This window comes from Prionailurus bengalensis, chromosome D1, assembly GCF_016509475.1.
Source record: "Prionailurus bengalensis isolate Pbe53 chromosome D1, Fcat_Pben_1.1_paternal_pri, whole genome shotgun sequence".
Taxonomy (NCBI): Eukaryota; Metazoa; Chordata; class Mammalia; order Carnivora; family Felidae; genus Prionailurus; species Prionailurus bengalensis.
In genome coordinates this window covers 54693854-54719346 of record NC_057346.1, presented here as the reverse complement: position 1 = coordinate 54719346, position 25493 = coordinate 54693854, and the positions used below count along the sequence as shown (strand labels likewise).

At 39.6% G+C, this 25493-nt stretch overlaps 1 protein-coding gene across 2 annotated transcripts in view; it reads right to left on the bottom strand.

Annotated features, from left to right (window-relative positions):
* The window catches only part of CLNS1A (chloride nucleotide-sensitive channel 1A), a 37411-nt gene extending 12416 nt beyond the window's left edge, over positions 1-24995 (bottom strand). The window contains exons 1-7 of one of the 2 annotated variants that reach the window (XM_043580141.1): positions 24759-24995; positions 18789-18925; positions 15350-15454; positions 14594-14701; positions 13309-13482; positions 8586-8675; positions 5322-6063 (exon numbers count right to left, since the gene is read on the bottom strand). In XM_043580141.1, coding sequence (XP_043436076.1) covers positions 8608-8675; positions 13309-13482; positions 14594-14701; positions 15350-15454; positions 18789-18925; positions 24759-24883 — 717 coding nt within the window. In that variant the 5' untranslated portion in view covers positions 24884-24995 and the 3' untranslated portion in view covers positions 5322-6063; positions 8586-8607. Of the gene's footprint in view, positions 1-5321; positions 6064-8585; positions 8676-13308; positions 13483-14593; positions 14702-15349; positions 15455-18788; positions 18926-24758 lie in introns of those variants that run through there. The other variant, XM_043580142.1, reaches the window with a different exon arrangement.
* Positions 24996-25493: the final 498 nt, after the last annotated feature.

Here is a 25493-nt window from a genome sequence, read left to right as displayed (position 1 = left end):
CATACTGGGTGGGGGTTAGGACTCCAACATGTTTTGGGGGAGACGCAATTCCACCTAGAAATGGTTAAAGACCTGAGTCCCCCTCCTATCCCGGTCCCCCACTTCTCTTTCAGGGATATTTTGTGTACACCTAAGCATGCGATGATGTATCTCCACTGTAACCTCCAGCCCTTTTTCTCTTATAGAAGTATCTTCATTTTTTTCATTTAATGTATCTTTGAGTTTATTTAGTATTGGTATATAAAGATCTACCTAATTCTTTTTGAGGAGTACAGTTTTCCATTATACAGATGTACTGTAAGTAACTGACCCAGGCCTAATTATGGACAATGAGGTTGTCCTTGGTCTTTTGCTTTCACAAATAAAGTTGCAATGGGGGTGCCTGGTGTCTCAGTTGATTAAGCATCCGACCGTTGGTTTTGGCTCAGGTCATGATGTCACGGTTTCATGAGTTCAAGCCCCACATTGGGCTCTGTGCTGACAGGGTGGAGCCTGCTTAAGGACTTTCTCTCTCTCTCTCTCCCTCTCTCTCTCTCTCTCTCTCTCTCCCTGCCCCTCCCCACTCCCGCTATCTCTCTCTTAAAATAAACTTTAAAAAATTAAAAAAATAAGTAGAGTTGCAATTATTATCTTTACATATATGACTTTTCCTAATGTGCAAATTTATAGAATAAATTCCTTTAAATGGAGTTTCTGGGTCAAACAATATTTCCATTTTTAATTTTGACAAATAGTGTGACCATCAGTTTTTATAAAAAATCTTTTATTATGTACAGTCTCAATTTATTTTTGTTTTTTGTTTTGAAGATTTACGGTTGCAGCAGGCAGCTATAAGTTTCTTGCAAGCAAGCATCTGAGTATCCTTTCTATTTGGGGTAATCCACCACTGTGAGTACCTGCGTAAAGGAAGTGCCCTCCCACTGCAGAGGCTGAAGGGGCCAGATACTCCTGTTTTCTGTCCCTGGCAACACACAGTTCCTGCCCATCAGGACTCTGTGGTGACTCAAAAGGCACAGGATCAATTAAAAAATCAGTCTAAAAGCAACAGAAGAATCATAGCGTCTTATATAGGCCACTCCTAGTTGCTAATCTTTTTATGAGCCTGGTTTATTTCCGTTTTCCTGTCCATCTTGTGAGCTACCAGATAGTGTTCCAAAAGACTTTTTTCTGCTTAAATTAGCCAGAATTGGATCTACTTACAACTAGAATTAATGCTAATAATTTTTAGTCGCACTTTTATGAACATAAATTGCTACACTATCCTACTGGCACTATATACCATGAAGGCTTGGTCTGCTGTATTTTTGGGTAAACCTGTATTTGCTTTTCTTCATAATTCTGTCAGCTATTTACTGCTGCTACTGATATGCCTGATGCAACCACGCCTTTTTTCCTTTTCTATCCTGTTGCATGCCTAGAAACTAGATGCTCAAGTACATTGGACCTGTTTGCAGAGCAGGGATAGAGACTTGCACTGAAGGCCAAGAGGTCCTACGAGGAAAATGAATAAATTTCATCACATCTATTTTAATTGCTCAGAGGATGTTTCAATTTCAGACTTCTCGGATATATCCTAAGAGGTGAGTTAACACTGCATCTGCTATTTCTTCTTTCTGTTATGAAAAGAATGAATTACTACTATTGTGTAATACTTAACATTTTCTGAGCCATTTTCTAGGTACTTTTGTTCTAAGTATATTAGTGATTCATATAATCTTCAAAATAATAATTTTAAAAAGTCTTAAAAATTAGCCTCCATACACTTTCATTTAGCTTTCTTCTCCCTGGTTATATATCTCTATTTTTATCTTCTTTTTTTAAGATTTTATTTTCAAGTAATCTCTACACCCAACGTGCAGCTCCAACTCACAACCCTGAGGACGAGAGTCACATGCTCTACCTAATGAGCCAGGCAGGTGCCCCTATTTTCTTTATCTTCCTAGAATTATATTATTAACAAAAATTCTGACTAGGTTCACTGTTCTCCCAAAAGTTTTGGGACTGACTTCTCATCTGCAATTATGACATTCCCCCCCACCATTACATATTGGTTTTACTTATGTATATATGAGCAGAGTGAGATCTAGTGAAAATGTTTCAGTTTCAGCTCCTTTGTCAAGGAATAGTAATAATTCTATTGGAATCCTCATAAGAGATCTGCTTAGAATTACTATGTATTAGCCAAAGAGGATGGGTGCCAGGTATAGATTCATCCATTCTAGAAACACTTTTAAAACAGGAGATGCATGAGAATTAGCTATATATATAGTAATAAGGATACTATCTAAAACCATGCAGATAAATAAAAATTCTATCTAAAAAATCTAGTATCCCTCTGAACAATGAGTAATTGTTCTTTTTTTTTTTTTTATTTTAATATTTTTATGAGAGAGTGTGAGTGGGGGAGAGGCAGAGAGAGAAGGAGACAGAATCCAAAGCAGGCTCCAGGCTTTGAGCTGTCAAGACAGAGCCCGACCTGAGGCTCGAATCCACAAACTGCAGGATCACAACCTGAGCCGAAATCGGACACTTAACCGACTAAGCCACCCAGATGCCCGAAGTAATTGTTCTTCTTAAAGTATACCCTGTCTTCTTCTAAAAGTAAAGGGCTATATAACCATGATCATCTGTGCATAATCCCTCATCTTCACCAATACTGACAGAGATCCTAACAAGACCTCAAAATACATAATGTACAAAGATTAATAAGCTTATTTGGAGGTGCCTGGGTGGTTTAATCAGTTGAGAATCTGACTTTGGCTCAGGTCATGATCTCATGGTTCATGAGTTCAAGCCCTGCATCAGGCTGTCTGCTGTCAGCACAGAGCCTGCTTCAGATCCTCTCTCCCCCCTCTCTCTGCCCGTCCCCTGCTCACTCACATGCTCACTCTCAAAAATAAACTTTAAAAACATAATAAGCTTATATGAAAAGTATCAATATCTGACAAACTGATCTGTGGGAGGAGAAAACCCATTTTAATGAATACATTTTTTATTTTTTTTTAAGGTTTTTTAAAATTAATCTCTACACCCAGCACGGGTTCAAACTTACAACCCCAAGATCAAGAGTTACATACTACTAACTGAGTCAGCCAGGCACCCCTATGAATACATTTTTTAAACGACAAAATTTAGAACAGATGACTATAAACACTAGCTTTAATGGATATTTTGGATGATTCACATTACAGGGGAAAATGTCCATGGCTTTTCTTTAAATTTCCTCTACATCAAGAAATAGGAAGCAAACAATCCCAGTAACACTGAAATTAAGTTCAAACAGAATCAAGAAATGTTGGTTTACTGATCATTATGAATTTCATTTTTAAGAAGTCTGACCTGATCTTTTTTTTTTCACCTTCTATTTTCTCAAAGCTATGGGAGCAACTGAAAAATATTACAGAATGTTATTACAGCTGAATCTTTGAAAGTCACTTAATCTAATCCCCTCATTTTACAGATGAGGAAATAGGTCCAGAGAGGTTTCAATACCTTGTCTGCCAAGCCAGAACTAGATGCTTGGTCTTCTACATCTAAGATGACTGCATTATGCTGACCACAGCAGTGCCTATAGGAAACAGTGCACAGAATCTCCTTGACATTTTGATATATTTATTATCAGAGCACTTTGTTGCTTCACTGAAAGTCACGAGTATAAGTTTGTAAGTATGACTTCAAAAAAGGACTCAAATAGAATTTCTAAGATTAGACCATGAGAATACCCCGTTTACTGAAGAAGACATAAATGTCTAGGATAGAATTATGAGTGCTGCTGAGATTGCCAGCAGAGAAATCTGGGAACTTCCTGTGCTGTCCACTGAAATTTTAACATTTAAAATCCTGCAGTGAAGAGAGAACTTGCTTCCTTTCAACTGCTGGCAGATGGGAAGGTTCTACAGTGTTATGGAGCACAGGCTTCAAAAACACAGTTCACATGGCACCTGGGTGGCTCAGTCAGTTAAGCATCCAACTCCTGATTTTGGACCAGGTCATGGTCATGGGATCAAGCCCCACAGTGGGCTCTGCACTAAGCATGGAGCCTGCTTAAGATTTTCCCTCTCTCTCTCTCTCTCTCTCCCTCTGCCCCTCTCTTCCACTCATGCTCTCTCTCTCTAAAATTAAACAAAAAAATCTCAGCTCACTATCTATGACTTTACCTATTTTACCTCTGTAGCTTCCTCATCTCTAAAGTGGGATAACAGGGGCACCTGGGTGGCTCAGTCGGTTGAGCATCCGACTTCAGCTCAGGTCATGATCTCACGGTCCCTGAGCTCAAGATGAGCGTTGGGCTCTGTGCTGACAGTTCAGAGCCTGGAGCTTGCTTTGGATTCTGTGTCTCCCTCTCTCTCTGCCCCTCCCCCACTCGTGCTCTGTTTCTACCAAAAAATGAATCAACGCTGAAAAAAAAAAAATTTAAAGTGGGATAATAAGGGGCGCCTGGGTGGCTCAGTCGGTTAAGCGTCCGACTTGAACCATGATCTCACGGTTCATGAGTTCGAGCCCCACATCAGGCTCTGTGCTGACAGCTCAGAGCCTGGAACCTGCTTTGGATTCTGTGTCTCCTTCTATCTCTGTCCCTCCCCCACTTGTGCTCTGTCTCTGTCTCTCAAAAATAAATGAATGTAAAAAAAAAAAAATTTTTTAAGTGGGATAATAAAAGCACCTGTACCTCATAAGGTAGTTAAGAAAATTATATGCATAATTATATGTATAACGTATATAAAGACAGGGCTGATACAGAGAATGCCTTAGTCAAGTTCAGTTTCCATTTCCACATGGCCTTTTACTTGCCTACTGTAGCAAATTCAGTATTTCTGAGAGTCTGCTGAGAAAAAAGAAAATCAGCTTTTTCCAATCTACCATGCAGGATGATAGAAACCAAGTGAAACTGCTAACAAGAACACTGGGCTTTGTGGTCACAAACTAAAGTTTAGTCCCTAATTAGCCAAGTGATCCTGAATAGCTTTTCTATTTTAAAAGTGCTATAATGGTATAAAAAGTCCAAGTATACATCTGTAATTATAAATCAGCCTCACAAATAAATACCCTGGTGTCTGAAAACTAAAAATTAAGTCAGTAAATATAAGAAATTACCTGATCCAAGTGCAAGAAGCAGAAATCCCTTGAAATGCATTCAATCTTTGCCCTATTAAATATTTGCCAGAAACTCTAACTGTACATTTTCTTACTCATTTCATGTTTATATTCTCAACAAAAGTCAAACAAAAATAAGAACTGTTAAGACTCTTGTTTTTTACCAGTTTTAATTAAAAAAATTTTTTTCTCACTAATGGTTTTAGTCAAGAATGAGAGCACAATAATATAGAAAACCTAGATTTATTTGTTTGTTTATTTGTTAAAGACAAAACAATTATCCTCTGAAGTACTCTGAGGACTTCATCCCAATTTCATTTGGTTAGGGAAACCGACCTAAGAGGTTACAAATTAGAGGATATAACCTAAGAGGTTATAACAAAAGAGACTGGTGAAACATGGTGAAAGGAGTAAAAGCTAGTCAGAAGCATTTGTTAGTGGCAGTAGATGTGGCTAGAATGTTTCCCAAGAGGCTCCCTAAAGATGCCTGAATGAACTGATCTAGGCCCCAAATTAGTCAAAAGACCCTTACCCTGGGGGAGAACAAGCAGAGGCCAGGACGTGAGATCCCTTTGTCTTTGTTTTTAAAGGGTAAGGGGATCCTTAGGCTCTAAAAGGATGTATCTTAGTCTCAGCCTCCCTCCTTCCCATCCAGTCCACCTTCGTAGGCCTCCCAGGTGACAGAGACGCATATAATGAAGGCAGGAACTATAGGCCTATTCAGAGGGTACTTGCACAAAGAAAGTTTTAGCATAGATGATAAACTAAAAATACCCTCTTGGTTAAGTTAATTCACCTTTGTTAATAAAGGTCATAGTCTCTTCTGCTGGTGACAACTTTTTGTCTCAGTATAGTCTGTCTCAAAAAAGAACTGGTTCAGGTAAGTTTTGGAGAAGAAAAAGACTTTCATCAACACCCACTCCACAGTAGAAGAGGCACCAAGTTCTTTCCTACAGTTATGAGCAGAATCTGAAAAACAAAAGATTTATAGTGTTTATAATAGTAATAGTAGCTGTAATTTATTGACTGACTAGTCAAGAGTGCCAGAGAATTTAGATATATTATATCTTAGTCTTTGCAACAATCCTGCCAGGTAGTTTATCAACCCCATTTTCAGATGAGGTAACTGAGGATTAGAGAAATTATATGCCTTTATCCAAAGGCACAGAGGCCGGCATGTGGTAGAGCTGTGATTCTACCCTGTCCCCTTCATTCCATCTCAGGCATTGAGAGGTCCTTGTTCCATTATCTTGACAATTTTAATGGTTGCATAAACACTCTAATTATTCCTTCTCCACTCCTTAATTTCAAATGATTAAAAATTTACAGACATTGTTTGGAATTCAGGTCAATTATCCAGATGAAGAACTTGTATAAACTTTATGAATAGACTATCTCTCCACTCCAGCTGTAGCATAAAATGAATAGAAAACAAATCATCAGCTCATTAGAAAGTTTGTGGCTATTTTATGGTTATTTCACCATAAAATTACATTACAAAGAATCCTAAGAATTCTCATCAGTGAATTGCAGTAACATCTCATTTGTGTAACCATGAGTGACATAACAAACGAGTTTCTCATAATCCTTATTAATAGAGTGGTTGGTACTCTCTGAGTAGTCTATTTTTTAAGAAGAAAGATGTGAAAGCCAGAAGATCAAAAACTGTTTTCCAGTTTCAATAAAAGTAACTATGTAAGCATTACTGAACTGAAAAAGTCAACATACTATAAAAAACATGACAAGTACAAAAGTGAGAAGGAAAGGAGACTTAAGTTGGCACCAAAAGATTTCCCATACAGTATAACAGTGAAGTACTGATATCTGGAATTGTGAGATCTGAAAATTAAAGTTAACAGAGCTGCAGCAATATGAACACATAATTTTAGCTAACTGCCAAGGAGACAATGCTGGTTTTAGACTATATAGCTACTAATGACAGAAATAAATGCTGTGGAAATAAAAGTTAAGTATTTAAAGGAAGAGGTATAAATCACAGAACTCCTAAGACATTATCTTCTGATAGTTCCACTGGCAGCATCTGAGAGGAAAGCAGAGATTCATTACCATTTTTCATGGGTTAGTATAAGAAGATATGTCCACAGTGGCAATAATTTGGAAGGTAATTGGAACTTGGAAAAAGGAGGGTTCTCACAACCCAAATGGATGACTCACAGTAGTATAAGAGTCAAACCAAAATATATAAATCTTGCCACATTATTACTATATACTTTAAGAAAATAAAGGACCTGGGCAAAGTAACATCTCAAAGACTGGAAGACAGACAGCATTCAAGAAAATGCCATCAGGTCAGAACTAGAAGGACACTGTAGAGGGAGAAAAGAGACAACAATTTTAACAATGTAAAAATCTTAAAGCTTAAAGGAAGGCTTACTAGGATTACTAGTCTTAGAGCTCTATATGGTATGAACTAACTATATATGGCCTTCAGCTACTATCCAATACACAGTTGAGATACTCAAGCTGGCAAAGAACAATGTATTTCTCAGAGTAACATGCAGCAAAGTCATGGACAAACTTTATGCAAAGCTCTCGAGAACATGTCAGGGAAAATTGGCTGTGAGCTCTTATGTCAGTCAGGAAAAGCAGGTATGGGGGCACCTGATGGCTCAGTCAGTTGAGCGTTTGACTCTTGATTTCAGCTCAGGTCACGATCCCAGGCTCGTGGGATTGAGCCTTGCATCAGGCTCTGCATTGAGCATGGAGCCTGCTTAGGATTCTCTCTCTCCCTCTGCCCTTCTCCCTTGTGCTCTCTCTCTCACTCTCTCTCTCACGTACACTTTTAAAAAGAAAAGAAAAGAAAAGCAGGTATGTGGCAACTTGGGAAATGACTGCTTCTGGACAACTGTACATGGACTTAACAGTTTGGCAAATCAGTCCTGAACACTAAGGTACCCAGGACCTTGGTCCTCCATTATTTTCAGAAGGACAGAGGCCAATACAAGATTATGATTAAAAGCTTAAATGCAGTTTGGAATTACTTCTACTTCTGCCCTAAACTGAATAGCAGTGAGTTGCAGCAAATCTCTGCTTTGTTTTTTCTGATGAATGTGTTACGGTTTCAAACACCACAAGTGGGAAAAGATGACACACCGGGACATGATCTTACTCTGCTGCTCCCACCTGAACCAACCAGGGAGCTCTTGATTTCTGAATAACGGGCTAATGGCCTCCTCCTGAGTTCACTGAAGATGAGTGATTATTCTTCCATGCCTCAATGCCTAGCACTACCCAATGTCTAGCACAATGCATATACTTAATATGGGATAAGTGCTCAGTAAATGTTAACCTGAATATCACTGTTTGCAGACCTTGATTTCTTAGGGGAAAAAACCACTTAAGTCTCAATAATTTCAGAAATGGGTAACATTCTTCCAAACTGCTAATTTTATAGAGTTCTCCCGAATCAGGAAAATAAAAACTAATTATTTCACAAGATTCAGTGACAAGGGAAAAAATAAACTACTTACCCCACAGCAGCATAAATCATTTTCAGTGATCAACATCTGCATCCTCAAACTGTCCAGCAACTGTTGGTGTAGTATCTACCTCCATCCCATCTGAAGGAAAAAATCAACTGCTGAGCAACAGTCCACTGAGCTCTTCAGACAGGTAAAGGTTCAACCTACACATCACCGGAAGGAAGTTAGTGCCCTCTGTTGGTAACAACTATTTCTTTCTCTTCTGAAAAAGTAACCAGGAACAAACCAAGAAAGAAAAATGCCACCTGTACATTTAACATTTACTTTGTAAATTTTCAACATCAACACTAAAAGAACACTAGGTAAGAACTTTTGAATATGGTAAGCACCAACTGTTCACTCTTCACAGAACTGTGCTGGCTATTTACTGTGTAACTTATTACTATTAAAGGTATAAAAGTCCTATCCTTACAAAGCTTATGACATAATTTTGAGAAAAGACAACATAAGTAGAGTGAGATTCTCATTTCATAGGGAAAAAAGAGTGTCGGGGAGAGGGGAAAACCGGGAAAAAGTCCCTCTGGAAAGAGTTGTTTATAGCTGCTTTCTCTACTTCCTCACCTCCCATTCACCCTTAAGTCTTTAGCCCACAAAAAACTGGCTTCTGCCTGAGTCCCCTGGCATCTGGACATGAAGCTAGGCATACAAATGCAATATGTATCTAAAATTAACTCATCATTGGGGCGCCTGGGTGGCTTAGTTGGTTGAGCGACGGACTTCCACTGAGGTCATGATCTCATAGTTTGTGAGTTTGAGCCCCGCGTCAGGCTCTGTGCTGACAGCTGGGAGCCTGGAGCCGCTTTGAATTCTGTGTCTCCCGCTCTCTCTGCCCCTCCCCTGTCATGCTGTGTGTGTGTGTGTGTGTGTCTCAATAATAAATAAACATTGAAAAACAATTTTTTAAAATTAAATTAAATTAACTCATCATCTTTCCACATAGGTTTCTCGGAGCACCTGGGTGGCTCAGTCGGTTAAGCAAATGACTTGGTTTCGGCTCAGGTCATGTTCTTATGGTTCATAGCCCTGTGGTGGGCTCTGGGATTGTCTCTCTCTCTACCCCTCTCTCTGCCCCTCCTGTTCACGCTGTCTCTGTCTCTCTCAAAATAAAGAAACAAACTTAAAATTAAAACGTTTCTGTTGGGGCGCTGGCTGGCTCAGTTGGTAGAGCATGTGACTCTTAATCTCAGGGTCTTGGGGTCGTGAGTTCAAGCCCCACACTGGGTGTGGAGTCTACTTAAAATAATTAAAAAAAAAAAAAAAAAAAAGAAATGTTTTTCTTTCCGAATAGTCTTACTAAAGGATACCTCTCACCTGTGTAATCCAGAAACTCCTACCACATCTCTAACTTCTATTGTTTCTCTCTCTTAAACATCTCTCAAACCTGTTAAGTCTTGTGACATTCACTGCTACTACCAAATGCAGGCCACGATCTCTCATCTAATTTAAATCATAAACTACTTAACAGAGTTTCTCTTCTATCTTCCAGTATTTCCCTCTGCAATTAATTTTCCCTATCAGAGCCAGGATCACCTTCTGAAACAATCAAAATAAAATTCTTCACATTCTCACTGATCTAAGCATAATACTGAAATTCTTTAACACAGCTTTCAAGTTCCTTTAAGATATAGCCCAGTTCACTAATCTACCTTTACCTGTTCCTGTAACAACTCCCCTTCACACTCAGAGTTCCAGACATAAATGAACCACTTTCAGTCCCCCAGAGATGAATAATCTCTTGAACTTTTGCACATGGCTGATCCTGTTACCCACCTCTCCCCTCTACCTGTATGCAATTCCCCTTCACTCAAGTCACTTTTACTCCTCTTTCAGATCTTGGCTTGGATGCCACTTACTCCATGAAGCTTGAATCCAGAATCTCTCTCTAACCAGGCTGGGTGAAGAGTTCAAACTCTGATTCCACAGCTTCTCAAGCTTCCCCTATAACTCAATGCTATATCACAACGTACTATAACCGCCTAATTAGTTCATTTATTTTTCTCTACAGAAGAATGCCACTGATAGGAAGACAGTAATCTCATCTCTTTTGAGCACCGCTGTATTCTCTGTACCCGGCATAGCAGTTCAATAAACACTTCTTACATAAATGAGTACATGAAGCACTGAAATGCCACAAGTAGATAGGGTATATTTAAATGGAAAGGATTGAAATTTACTAAGACAGCAAATTTCAGGTGTTCTCACCACAAAAAAAGGGTAACTATATGAGGAGATACATACGTTAATCAGCTTAACTGTAGGAATTATTTCACTATATATATCAAAACATCTATGGGGCGGTTAGATGGTTCAGTCAGTTATGTGTTCAACTTCGGCTCGGGTCATGACCTCATGGTTCATGGGTTCAAGCCCTACACTGGACTCCGCACTCGCAGCATGGAGCCTGCTTGGGATTCTCTCTTTCTGCCATTTCCCTACACACTCTCTCTCAAAAATAAATAAACTTAAAAAATTTTTTTAAATAAAAATAAAATAAAAACATCCTGTGGCATATCTGAAATATATACAGTTATTATTTAAAATTTTTTTAAAACAAATCAAATTTAAAAAAAGAAGTGCATAGGTCAAACTAAATAAATAAATAAATGGCAAAAAGAGTGACATGGCTACTTAGGACTTTAAAACATGGGGAATTGTACAAGCTAAAGAAGTTTTATATATAGGCAACTCTCAATACGATAATAAGGCTTAGGAACAAAGGCCAAAATCTCATTTTAGCAAAAAGTGTTTGTGATCTTAAAATCATTTGCTATAAAGCATTAAATAAGGAATTTTACAATTAAAAAAACCCCTTCAGTGACGAAAGCCTTTTCAATGTCTAAGGACACCCTCCCATCAATCACCGTAATAAAAAAAAAAAAGTAACATCTTGGGGTGCCTGGGTGGCTTAGTCGGTTAAGTGTCCAACTCTTAATCTCAGCTCAGGTCTTGATCTCAGGGTTGTGACTTAAAGCCCCACAGTGGGCTCCATGCTGGGCATGAAGCCTACTTTAAGAGAAAAAAAGGTAAGATCTTGAATTCTTTCAGCTAAGAGTTTGGTAGAGCACTAGAAATCACCTGAACCATCTCACCCTACAGCCTATGTTAGAGGCTCACCAACTAGGATTTAAAATGGAGAGAATACACAAGGAGTAACAGTGTGACCCAAAGCCTAAACTTTTCCAAATTAAAATATCCCAGACTTTAGGACCCCCAGGTCAACATGCTATGTGCATGAGGATATTGATCACAACATTATGACAGAAACTTACATGTACCACTGAAAGAATAATTATGCTCTCTTTAAGAATGTTCTGCATCACTAAAAATTAGAAGTGGTAAGACTCTATAGCAACACAAAATACCAGTATATATTAAATACAAGTAAGATGCAAGAAATGCTTATAACAGGGCCTGGTATATTCTTTTTGCATATTAGCTCATTTAATCCTCTTACCACCTATTAGCTATTTGACCTCAAGCAAGTTATATGATCTTTTTGCGCTTCAGTTTCTTCACCTGTAAAATAGGGATCACAATGGCATTCTTGGAAGGATTAAATGAGTACATATGTGTAATGTGCTCAAATCAGGGTCTGGTACATAAGAGCAGTACCTGAATGTTACTGGAGGTATTTGGGGCAAAAGCAAAGTTGAGGTGACCACAGAGTGTTCTCAAGATTAACATGGCACAGTGAGCTGGAGGCAAGGATGATCGAGGCAAAAGATCTACTACTATAAATCCAGCGTGAGAAGACAAGGGCCTAGGATTGAAGGGTAACAGTAATAGCAAGGAACTATGAAAGTCATTTATTTTATTGTTTATTTATTTGTGAGAGAGAGAGAGAGAGAGAGAGAGAGAGAGAGCGAGCGTGGAGGAAGGGCAGAGAGAGAGGGAAATCCGAAGTGGGCTCCAGGCTCTGAGCTGTCAGCACAGCACCCCACGTGGGGCTCGAACTCACAAACCGTGAGATCATGACTGAGCTGAAGTCAGACGCTTAACCCACTGAGCTACCCGGGCGCCCCATTTTTGTTTTTTTTTGTTTTTTAATGTTTATTTATTGAAAGTCATTTAAATGAAAAATCCATGGACCTCAGTACTGCACTAGAGCAAGGAATAAGAAGTAAAGGCTGCACCAAAAGAATACTTCAATATTCTGACTGAAACAGGCAATCAGAAAAGCAAACCAGTCTAACAGGGGAAATATTTACAAAGAAGCTTACAAAGTAGAGACAACTGAAACAAATTTGAAAGCCTCTTGATTAAGGTCCAGAAATTTGTCACAAAACAAGAACCCAAGTGTACTGAATGCTGCCTAGCCCTTTAAATCAAGTGAACATCCTAGTTTTGCATATAATCACATAGGAATTCATTTTAAAAATAAAAATAGCAGCACTGATATGTACACACACATATATATACACACAAGCAAACAAAAAAAGACTGGAATGATATGCAACAGAAAAATTAATGTCTTTCAATTATAATTACACTTGATTTTTCATTTCTTCTTTGCCTGTGAAAAACATTTAAAAATGTTTTGACTGTGAACAGACTATTTTTGTAGTTGGGGGAAAAAACTAAAAAAGTTGCACAAGTCTGAGATTTTTCTGTCTTAACAGTTTCCAAAAGAACGTGTATATCTCTCCATAGCTTCCCTCATTGCCCAAATGACCATCTGACTATTCACACCGAAAGAAAGAAGGATACTCACCTTCATAATCTCTTATTGAATCTTCTGTCCGAACTCCAGCCATGTTGTATTGGCTGCTCACAGACTGAGAAAGCATTCCTTCTAATCTCTCCAATGTGGCTTGGCCTTCTGCTGTTAAATGGGACAATCCTTCTTCATAGGTGTAAAATGTAGGGATGTCTCCCTGCCCTTGTTCTAAAAAAATAAAATGCTTTTAAACTATTAAAGAACAATTAGAAAAAAATGGATAATCAATAATGCGTTTATTGAAGATAGGTACAGTTTAAAAAGGCTTCCAGGAAAATATTTTTCAATATTCGTTTAATACACATATGTAGGTCATCTGTTGAAAACAGAAATACAAAGAAAATGTATCTACCCTCTAGGATGAGAAGGGATTCCAAAAGATAATGGGTCAGTAAACAGCAATTCTTAAAAAAATCAAATGTCCAGGCACTAGAAGGCAAAGAGGATGTTCCTAAGGCAAAAAGTCTTATATTATCCTGAGGTGGGAATCTTATAGATGAGTGCAAATTAATTTGGTATTAATTTGTACTGATGGTTCTTTCGGGATTAAAATATATGCTCCTTTTAAAAACTCAGAAATTCTGGCAAATATAAAAAGGATAAAAAAATAAAATCACTAAAAAATCTCAGTGAAGATGGGAATGTATTCAGATATATGAAGGAGAATTCCAGAACCAAGTTTGCCTCAGGCCAGGAAGTGACTACACATGGAGGAAAGGGCCTTGGACAGCCAGATCGGTGGAGATGAGAGCAGTGGGGAAAAAGAAAACAGAACAGCAAGCACCTCAAGTTACATGAATCTACCAGGCTAGCAATTGCATTCTGGTCTGGGGAGGCAAAGAAAAATGCTCTTAGATAAGTGAAATATGGTTCTGGGGGGAAAAAATGACTTGGGAAATGAGCTGTTTGAAGGAGTATATTAAGGGAAGATGTAAGTAATACAGGCTTCAAGTGGTGGAGGGAGAAAGCTTATTCTTTGGGAGCATCCGCATCAACTTAAAAGACTCTCCCAACCCCAACTTTCCTATCTACCATTTCCTTTCCTTCCATTTATCTCTATCCATTTTCTGACCCCAATAATATCTGCTTTCTACACTTAAGCTTGGAAATTCCACAGTTTTTCCAAGTTGACTTTGACATGAATCGTGCCATTCACTTTTATTAATAACCACACTATCTGGGTATTTAACAGAGATCTAAAGAACTATAATCTCATACCTGTAGTACAAACAAATGCTTAAAATGAAACACCACATTTAAAAAAATCCATTTCACTAACCATGTGCTTCCACATCATATTCTTCTCCATCGTAATCATCTGAATCTTCATCCTCAGGATCTGGATGCAAAGCCTGGCATTCACACATTGCAGTGAACATTGCCTCCACTGAACAAGGAAATTAAATTGTAATAAACATTCTTTTCTGGCCTGTGTACAGTAAAATTTTAGTAATATAACCACCAGTCCAAATAAATTCAATGAGTAGACAAGAAATATACCAGAATCACACTATTTACAAAACTTGCCAAATTCCAAGGAGATCAATCTTGAAAAGTGCTTGATGGCAATGGACAAGTTACAAAATAAGAGTTCATTTCAAGATAATGTTGAGATCTCTTCATGCCTGGCTGGATTTTCTGAGAAAAAGAGCCAAAGTCCTGGTCAGACTGCTGCTAAATCAGGGTGAAGCCCCTTTCAGTTAATAGGGCTCTTTCCAGCTATCCTTGCGTCATTCACTTTGGAATCGCCAGGACTCCTTGCCCTCTATCTGGTAAGATTCAAAGTCAACAGCATCATGTCAATAAAAATAACCAGATTTCTCCATTCACAAAACACACCAAATAATATGGTGTCTCCTATGCTCTCACTACATTTACAGTCTTCGATATTAATAGGTATCGGGTCCTCAGTGATATGATAGATGTCAAAATGAAGAAAAGGCAATAGAACAGAGGTAATGAGGGTAAAGGTAAATGGGGTGTGGGGAGTATTTGATACATAAAGGGAAAAGAATCAATTCTATAGAATACTCACATGCTGACTTATCATTAGGCACAAATCTAAATTCAGCAATAGGTTCAACATCGTCATCACTGTCGTCTTCTTCTTCTTCCTCAGCAACAGATTCTTTTGATTCCTCTAGAAAGGGAATAAAAATAACTTTTTAAATCATGTTTAGGGGTGCCTGGGTGGCTCAGTCGGTTAAGTGTCTGACTCTTGATTTCGACTAAGGTCATGATCTCACTGTTCCTGAGATCGAGCCCCATGTAGGGCTCTGTGCTGTCGGCGTGGAGCCTGCTTGGGATCCTTTCTCTCCCTCTATCTCTGACCCCTCCCCCCACTCATGCACAAGCACTTTCTCTCTCTGTCAAAATATATAAACACTTATTTATATTTTTATTTTTTTAAATGTTTATTTATTTTTGAGAAAACGCCAGCAGGGGAGGGGCAGAGAGAGAGGGGGAAAGAGGATCTGAAATGGGCTCCGTGCTGACAGCAGAGAGTCCAATGCAGGTCTTGAACTCACAAACCTTGAGATCATGACCTGAGCCGAAGTTGGATGCTCAACCAACTGAGCTATCCAGGAACCCCCATAAATAAAATATTTTAATTTGTTCACTTGTTTTGGAAAAAAAAGAAGCCTAAAATAATTTCTTAAAGGATGTTTACTGATGTATCAAATACTGCAGTTGTTTTTACATCAAATGATAAGAACATGGTTATTTTAGAAATAAAAGACTGTGGACTGCCTTTCTGATCTAGTCACACTGTACTTCACTGAGCCCTAGGGATTCTAAGCTTCCTTCAAGGTCATGGTGGGGGTGAGGAGACCCAAACAGTCAGGCCTCTAACTAGTATAGTTCTATTGTTACCAGTTTCTTTTACCTTTCGCCATGAACCAAAGGGTTCAGTAGCAGTTTGTAATCCACTGATGTGATTTATCACTAATAATTTACAGGTGAGAAAACTAAGGCCCATACAAGTTAACTAATCCAACAGATAAATTACCAAAGTCTACAGGCAAGGAAAAAAAATACAAATGTTCAATAAAGAGAACTAGAACATGATGCTGGTAGAAGCAGAAATTGCTACAACTATGCTGGAGGTGTGTATATCCTACTACCCAACAATTCCTCATCTAAGTATATATTATGTACACAAGGAGTTTGTACATAAATGTTTATTGAACATTTATATGTTATATGTACTAGTGAAAATTTTAAAAATAAATGTTGATAATAAAAAGAAAACAGATGTATTGTTATCTGGTCATATTTTATACACGGACTGCAATTTAAAAGAACAAATATTTAGGGGCGCCTGGGTGGCGCAGTCGGTTAAAGCGTCCGACTTCAGCCAGGTCACGATCTTGCGGTCTGTGAGTTCGAGCCCCGCGTCGGGCTCTGGGCTGATGGCTCAGAGCCTGGAGCCTGTTTCCGATTCTGTGTCTCCCTCTCTCTCTGCCCTTCCCCTGTTCATGCTCTGTCTCTCTCTGTCCCAAAAATAAATAAACATTGAAAAAAAAAATTTTTTAAAAAAAGAACAAATATTTATATGTATCAAAATGCACAGAGGGGTGCCTGACTCAGTTAAGCGACCAACTCTCATTTTCGGCTCAAGTCATGATCTCACAGTTGTGAGATTGAGCCCTGCATCGGGCTCTGCACTAACACCTTGAGATTCTCTTTCTCCCTCTCTCTCTGCAGCCCCCCGCCCCTGCTCTCTCTCTCTCAAAACTAAATATAATAACATTTTTAAAAATGCACAGATTAAATAATGTAACTGGGTGAAAAAACTAGTTCCAGAATATATATAAATAATACCACTTACAAGTTAAAATTTTAAACACAAAATAAAATCATTACATTGCCTATGGATTTGTACATATTCAGTAAAAATCTAAAAACTTAGAAGGGAAGGACACATACCACCTTTAGGATAATGTTTAACTCGGGAGACAGAGTAGGAAACAAAATGGGGAAGGTACGAAAAGGACTCCAACAGTACTAATACTGTCTTATTTCTTTAAAAGTTATGAAAAAAATGTTAGAATTTATGCTAAATAATAAATATTGAAAAATTTCATTACTCTCTGCACATTTCAATGTTTAAATTATTTTATAATTTAAAAAATCATGGGGCGCCTGGGTGGCTCAGCCGGTTGGGCGTCTGACTTCAGCTCAGGTCATGATCTCACAGCTCATTGAGTTCGAGCCCCGCGTCAGGCTCTGTGCTGACAGCTAGGAGCCTGCAGCCTGCTTCAGATTCTGTGCCTCCCTCTCTCTCTGCCCCAACCTACTCGTATTCTGCCTCTGTCTCTCTCAAAAATAAATAAACATCAAAAAATTAAAAAAAAAAAATCATGTCAGGAGTGCCCGGTTGGTTCAGTGTGTGGAGCATGCAACTCTTGGTCTTGGGCTTTAAGTTCGAGCCCCACATCGGGTGTAAAGATTATTTAATAAAATCTTGGGGTGCCTCAGTCGGTTGAGTGTCCCACTTCAGCTCAGGTCATGATCTTACGGTTCGTGAGTTTGAGCCCTGCATCAGGCTCTGTGCTGACAGCTCAGAGGGTGGAGCCTGCTTCAGATTCTGTATGTCTCTCTCTCTGCCCCTCCCCTGCTCCACTGTCTCTCTCTCTCAAAAATAAATAAACAAAAAATAAGAAGAAGAAAGTCAAACTAACACAATATAGTATAAAACTTCTCATTTACACTTACAAAAATTAACAAGTTTTAATTTCGTGCCTAATTTGTTTCTTGTTTGGAGTTTTTACAATCCATTGTCCACAACCCCCCAAATGGATTTTCTTCTCTTTCTTACACCTTCTTTCATCACCTTCGCTAGATTTTTATGAACCTTTGTAGGGATCTCCAACAGCAAAAAACTTGGGAATCTTGTACCACAGGACTTTGCAACCTTGGCACTACAAACACTTGGACTGGGTAATTTCTGGTTGTGGGAGGCTGTCCTGTGCCATGTGGGATCTCTGGCCTCTAAACTACTAGATGCCAGTAGCACTCCTCCCCTTTGCCAGTCATGAAAATCAAAATGTCATTGCGTAATGGGGCCAGGGGGACACAACTCTGTCTGCCACTTAGAACCACTTCTGTAATAAAATGAAACAAAAAAAACCCAGCTTCTACACTAAACTCATGGAAGCACAAAGTATACTGATCCAAGCCTCTAAGCATGCCAAATATAAATGCCTTTACAAAAACAAAGAGTAAACAGTTAAACGCAAGAGGAAAAATTAGAAATATAAATCCACAATAACTGAATAATTCTAAATGCAAACATATAGAAGGTAAAAAACCAGTGCCCAAATTATTTTACTGAGCTGAAATTTTGCTTAATAAACTATTATCCAAAATAGGTCAATCGTTTGAGTATTATCTTATGATCAAAGACTGCTTTTTAAATATATGTAATATTCTCCCAAAGGAAGCTCAAGATTAAATTACACCATACATACCTCCAAATTTGGCATTCACCATAACATACAAATGCTCTCGTGGATAGGCATTTAGGTCCCTGGACACCGCATGCAAGCTAATAGCGGGGTATTCCAGTGAGAATCCTAATCCAGAGCCATCTAACCAAGACAGGCGGCTGAAAAACACGTATAAGGAAGATGATTTTAAGAAATCAAATCCTAATTTAAGCCTAAAGTTTATAAAGGTTCATCCTGGACACTTTATGCATGTGGAATAAATTCAAGCTTGGTATTTAGAAATATTCCTGAAATAAAATTCAGCAGCAGGAACTGGATTTCTTTAAAACGAGAACTGTTAAGTTCTCTCCTCTAGGTAAAAATTCAAAGAGTTGAAATGTAATTTCTTAAGTCACATGTGTTTCTATGCATTCCTTCTGGTTGTATCTGGAATGTCTTCTGGTCCCTTCCTTTTGCAAATCCTCTTCAATTGGTTAAGTCCCAGCTCCTCCTTGAGCCCTCCTCCAGTTACTCCTGTCCATAATGATCTTTTTTTGAACTGCACTTATGCCCAATAATACGCCACTGAGCACTTAACTCCGTGGCAATGAATCTCATATGTACCCTGACAGAATGTGAGCTATGACAGAATGTGTCATATTTCTTTATGTCACATTCTTCAAAACCACTAGCATAGTGTTCAGCATGTAAGTATGCAATAAACACTTGGGAGTCACTAATTTCTCCACTAACCCTACATTAAATGGTGAATACATAAAATGGCTGTAATCAAACTTACCACTAGTTAGAAAATACTTATCCCACGGAAAGACTGTATGAAGCCTTTCATTTATTCTGTAGCTTTAAAAGAAAGCTACAAATAAGCAAGGTCTAGTTTTCCCTCAAAAATGGCCAAAAGGAAATATTTTATTGGTATAATAAAGGAAACATATCACCAAAATCAGTATATTGAATTTTGAGTAAAGGCAGGATAATTTTTTGGCAATACTTCACCCATCTGGAGCTGCACCACTTAGCAGGGGGAAAAAAAAAAAAAAAAGGAGCAAAAGATCCTTAAGAAACCACACAGAAAAATGTTAATGCGATAAAAGTTAATGCAATATACTGGTTGCCCAGGGCTGGAGGGAAATACAGATTAACTGCTAACAAGTGCCAGTTTCTTAGGGGGTGATGAAAATATTCTAAAATCGATTGTGGTGATGGCTGCACAGCTCTGCAAAGAGACTAACAACCCCTGAACTGTACACTATGTAGATTATCTCAATAAAGCTTTTATTAAAAAAATAATAATAATAAATGACAATAATGCCCCCACATCTTCTATTTCCTATACAATTTTTACAAGCCTGGTTGTTCAACTTCTAACCAAGCAAAAACAAATACAATAAATGAACCTAGGACTCCCTTGGGCAAGAACAATGACAGTGCAGCAGTCTGAGATCATGCACATTTCCATCCAACATGCTTAGCAAAAAGGAAAGGAAAGGAAAAAGGAAACCTGGGAGTCTTAAAATCATAAATCTTAAGAAGCTTAAAGAGGTAAAAGCTCTAGAAATGATTTTCTAGAATGATTCATCCCATTAGTTCCAAAGAAATAGATTTTGTTTTTGTAATTAGATTGTGGTGCTGTATGTGCCTTTCCTGTCCACTGCTTTTCTCTTTAAGGAAGTTGCAGATGAAATAGTGCTCATATCAAAGAAGTATTACCAGTCCCTTACTAAAACTCTATTATTTTAAGCAAATAAACTCCCTTTCCTCACCTCAACAATCCCCCAGAAATTATCACAATTCAGAAACTAGTGCTCCAAATTTGGGTGTCCAAAATGATTTCAAATATTTAGAGCCACAAAATTTTAATGACTCAATTAGCAGATGGAAAAACTGAAATATAAAACAGACTCAGTGCCTATCAAATTATGGTCTTTATTTTAAAAAGCACATAATAATTGCTCTGTAGTTCCTTATACTTGGACATGGATGTGCACTCTACAGAAGAGAAGCCAAGTTCCACTTAAAAGAAACATTTACTCTGATCACTATGTTCTTACTCACTTTTCACATATTCTAGAAGAAAAGGTCATGATCTCACGGTTCAAAGATTCGAGCCCCACGTCGGGCTCTGTGCTGACAGCTCAGAGCCTGGAGCCTGCTTCGGATTCTGTGTCTCCCTCTCTCTCTGCCCCTCTCCTGCTCTGTCTCTCTTGGTCTCTCAAAAATAAATTTAAAAAACATTAAAAAAAATTTTTTAATAAAAAAAAGATAGTAAATGCAAAGGAATGTTCTGCTAATTTCCAATGCTTTTGGAAGTATGATCATAAAGTATGCTTTTATTCCTGGCATGAGGTGAAAAACAGGATACAAACATAAAAGAGCAAAGTCTTGAATTTGGGATGACTTATTTATCTGATTTAAAATTAACTTTGGCAGGGTGCCTGGGTGGCTCAGTCGGTTAAGCGTCCAACTTCAGCTCAGGTCATGATTTCACGGTTCGTGAGTACAAGCCCCGTGTCGGGCTCTGTGCTGACAGCTCAGAGCCTGGAGCCTGCTTCGAATTCTGTGTCTCCCTCTCTCTCTGCCCCTTCCCTGCTCATGCTCTGTCTCTCTCTGTCTCAAAAATAAACATCTAAAAAAAAAAATTTTTTTTTAAATTCACTTTGGCATAAAATATAAAATATAATTTAATTACCTACTTTATTTTACCCGTTTAAAATGATCCATTTTGAATGATTCATGCCTCTGACCTCTTCCTTACTTAGGTAAAAAAGTCAACTTCCTATGAAAACTAAACTTGGAAAATAAGCTTGAGAGTTCCATATCTCTCAGTACACATCTGAGAAACTACCTAAAACCAAATAAGACCCTATGCCTCTTTGCCTAAAATTCTAAAATAATTTTCCCAAAGCCCCTGGGCTATAAAGCCGAGCTCATGGAACATGGCTCTCTTCTTCTCCATCCTGATTATTTTTTCACTCTTTTCCACTTATTCATTCAGATGAAGAACTGCTAGATGGTATGGGTGTGTGTGTGTGTGTGTTTCATATCCTGGCACACACAATATGGTTTCTCACTCTTGCCTCTGAGCATCCTGTTTCTTATTTCCTTTTCCCCTTAGTCCACTTCATTCACCCGGCTAACTGTTAACCCTCATTTGTCAAATCTTCTAGTGAACCTTCCTAGTTTGTTGAGGCCTTGATTCTTCTATCAAAACTTGGAAATGCTAGGTAGGAAAGAACAAAAAAGTGGAAAGAGACCAAGGAGGTAATGCCAACCATGAGTAAAAAGGGATGAACGTAGGTGTTCATGGTACTCATAATACTCTATTCTTAACCTAGCTGGTGGACATACACAGGTTGGTTTAATTATAATTCTTTAAACCATCCATATATAATGTATATTCTTTGCTGTATGTATATTTTACAAAAATACTTTCTTAAAGGAGAGATTTATTAGTGAAAAGCTGAAATCAAAGTTTTTTAAACATATAAGAGCTTAAGAAGAGTTTGTACTTCTTCAGTGCGATAACTGTATTGTGGTTATATAGAATGTCCTTGTTCTTAGGAGATTTTTGCTAAAGTATTTACAGTTGATGTGACAACATGTCTGCAAGTCTCAAATAGCTCAGAAAAAAGATAAATGTGGTAAAATGTTAACAATTTATGAATCTTTGTGTTAATTAACAACACTTGCAATTTTTCTTTAGGCTTGAAGTTTTTCAAAATGAAAAGACAAGCACAGGACCTTGTCTTCCTTCCCTAAACAGTAGTTGTATTACAGGAAGCATCAATACGCAGAGAAGCCATGGAGAAAAAGGGATGGTGTAGGGGATAGCAATCTACCTGTGCTGCACTCCCCACCACTTAAAAGAAACTGCTCTCCCAAGATCATTAAAGATCTCCTTGCCACTACCCAAGAGACGCTTTTCAGGTTTTATTTGACTGCTCCGCCCTCTTGTCTATTCTCAAGTCTCTCCTTCCATAACCTATCTCTTAATGCAAATGTGTCCCCAAGGTTCTATACTTGGCCCTCTTCTCTTCTGGGGTATCTAACCTATCCCCCATGAGTATATACTAACCTTTATATTAATGATTTCCAAATCTCTATCTTTAATACCACTCTCTCAGGGCGTCTGGGTGGCTCAGTCGGTTGAGCACCTGACTTCAGCTCAGGTCATGATCTCAAGAACACTCCATGAGTTTGAGCCCCGCGTCAGGCTCTGTGCTGACAGCTCAGAGCCTGGAGCCTGCTTCAGATTCTGTGTCTCCCTCTCTCTCTGCCCCTCCCCTGCTCATGGTCTGTCTCTCTCTCTCAAAAATAAAAACATAGGGGGCGCCTGGGGCGCCTCAGTCGGTTAAGCGTCCGACTTCAGCTCAGGTCACAATCTCGCGGTCCGCGAGTTTGAGCCCCGCGTCGGGCTCTGGGCTGATGGCTCAGAGCCTGGAGCCTGCTTCCGATTCTGTGTCTCCCTCTCTCTCTGCCCCTCCCCCGTTCATGCTGTGTCTCTCTCTGTCTCAAAAATAAATAAACGTTAAAAAAAAATTAAAAAATAAAAATAAAAAATAAAAACATAGGGGCGCCTGGGCGGCTCAGTTGGTTAGGCGACCGACTTCAGCTCAGGTCATGATCTCACTGTCCGTGAGTTCGAGCCCCGCGTTGGGCTCTGTGCTGACAGCTCAGAGCCTGGAGCCTGCTTCGGATTCCGTGTCTCCCTCTCTCTCCCCCTCCCCTGCTCATGCTCTGTGTCTCTCTGTCTCTTGATAATAAATAAGTGTTAAAAAACAATTTAAAAAATAAATAAATAAATAATAAAAAATAAAAACATAAAAAAAAAAACCCACTCTCCAGAAACACACTCTTATTATACCCAACTAAGCACACATGCTCAGACCAAACTCTAATCTGCACCTCACCCCAAACTTACTTTTCCTCCCATTTGTATTTCCTATCTCAGTAATTGGTCAAAAGCCTAAGCTTTGCTCAGGGCTTACATTTCCCTCAAACCAAGGGTTCTTTACATATTTTTTGTTCCCTCTGTGGTAGTCAGAAATTTGCCTCCTTCATGACCTTCATCCCCTGGTGGCAAACCTATGAATACATTTGTTACCCAGCGAAAGAAACCCTGTGTATGCAATTAAGGTTACTAGTCAGTTGAAAACAGAACTGGATATTCTGTGTGATACAAGGTAATCACACGAGCTCTTAAAAGGAGAGAATTTTCCCTGGCTGTAGACAAAGTGATACAGTAGCAGAAGTCAGACAAATTTGAAGGACAGAAAAGATTTAATGTGTCATTGTTGGCTTGATGATGAATGGAACCATGCATCAAGGAAAGGGGTCCTCAGTCCTACAACTGGTATTTTCGACATGTCTGTAAAAGTCCAGTGCTCCAAATGGCTGAATAAACGGGTAATTCCTTCTAGGAATGGAAATGGGAGTCAGAAATGGGAAAAAACGAGAGATGGGAGTCTGGTCTCTCTGGATATGACCCCCAACTTGAATGGGAATGAGGATGTTCCTCTCCCCACCCACACCTACAGAAAAAAAGCTATACCCCTTAACCAGACTTTCAAAATCCTCCACAATCCGCTCCAAACCTACATATCTTGCCCAGAGCAACACCTCCCGCACCTTTTCACAGAAAAGACCATGCACATCGATGATCCTCACTTAGGGGCTGGAAACTCAAACACCTTAAAAGGAGACCTTGAGTCAAGAACAACGCACGCACCAGACCTCGGCAAGACAGGCCGTCAAGAAGCCTAATGATGAGAGAACTCCGGGTGAAGAAGAGAGGAAGGCTCGGGAGGAGAGGACGCCCGAACAATCGAGTCTTCGCCCCGTCAGAGGCCTCTCCGAGGCGACCCGGGGCACGCGCTCCGCCTCGCAGCAGTCCCCGAGGTCGCGGTCTCGCCCCCGCCCCGCCACTCAGCCCGCGCCAGCAGCAACAAGGCGGCGCACAGAAAGCCGGCATTGGGGAACAGGGACCCTGCCTACCTCTCAGCGATGTAAAGGGTGCCGGTGCCGAGGCCCTTGCCGTTCAGCACAGCCTCGGTCTCTGGCTGCTGCTGCCGGAGCCCCTCAGCCGAGCCGGGCGGCGGGAAACTTTTGAGGAAGCTCATTGCACCAGGGAGCACGGAGACACAGGCCGGGAGCGAGCTGAAGCACCACCACTCCAGCAGCTCACCTCGCAGCGCCTCGCCTCGCCCCGCCCCGGAAGCGGTGGCGATCACCCCGGAAGAGCAACTTAGTCCGCACCGGAATTTGAGCCCCGTCCACCCGAGAGAGAGAAGTTCTGGGGCAAGCTCTCGGAAGCCTGAGGGGACAGGGCGTTGTTGGTCACGTGACCCCAGACCCCTCCCCCTCGCCCTTCCTAAGGCTCCAGGCTTGAAATAACTGAGCTCTCTCTCCGAAGTGCTAGTGCTGTGTTGTCACAGCAACCCTTTGAGAGTGGAAGCACGATGAATAATAAACTCCTTTTTCTACAGAAGAGGAAACCGAGGCCTGAGCCTTGGATGGGAATCAAAGACCACACTTTTCTAGAGGTTAGAGAGCTCGTAACTGGGTTCACGGCTCTTCTAGCTTGCGCGGGCCTCATCCCAACCTGTCCACATCTCAACATAACAGCCGCGCCCCCGACGTCACTCTGGGTCCTGAAGCTGCCCCTGTGCGGGAGCTGCGTGTCCCCCGCCCAGTCTCAGGCAGGCAAACGAGCCCAAATTGGTAATTAAC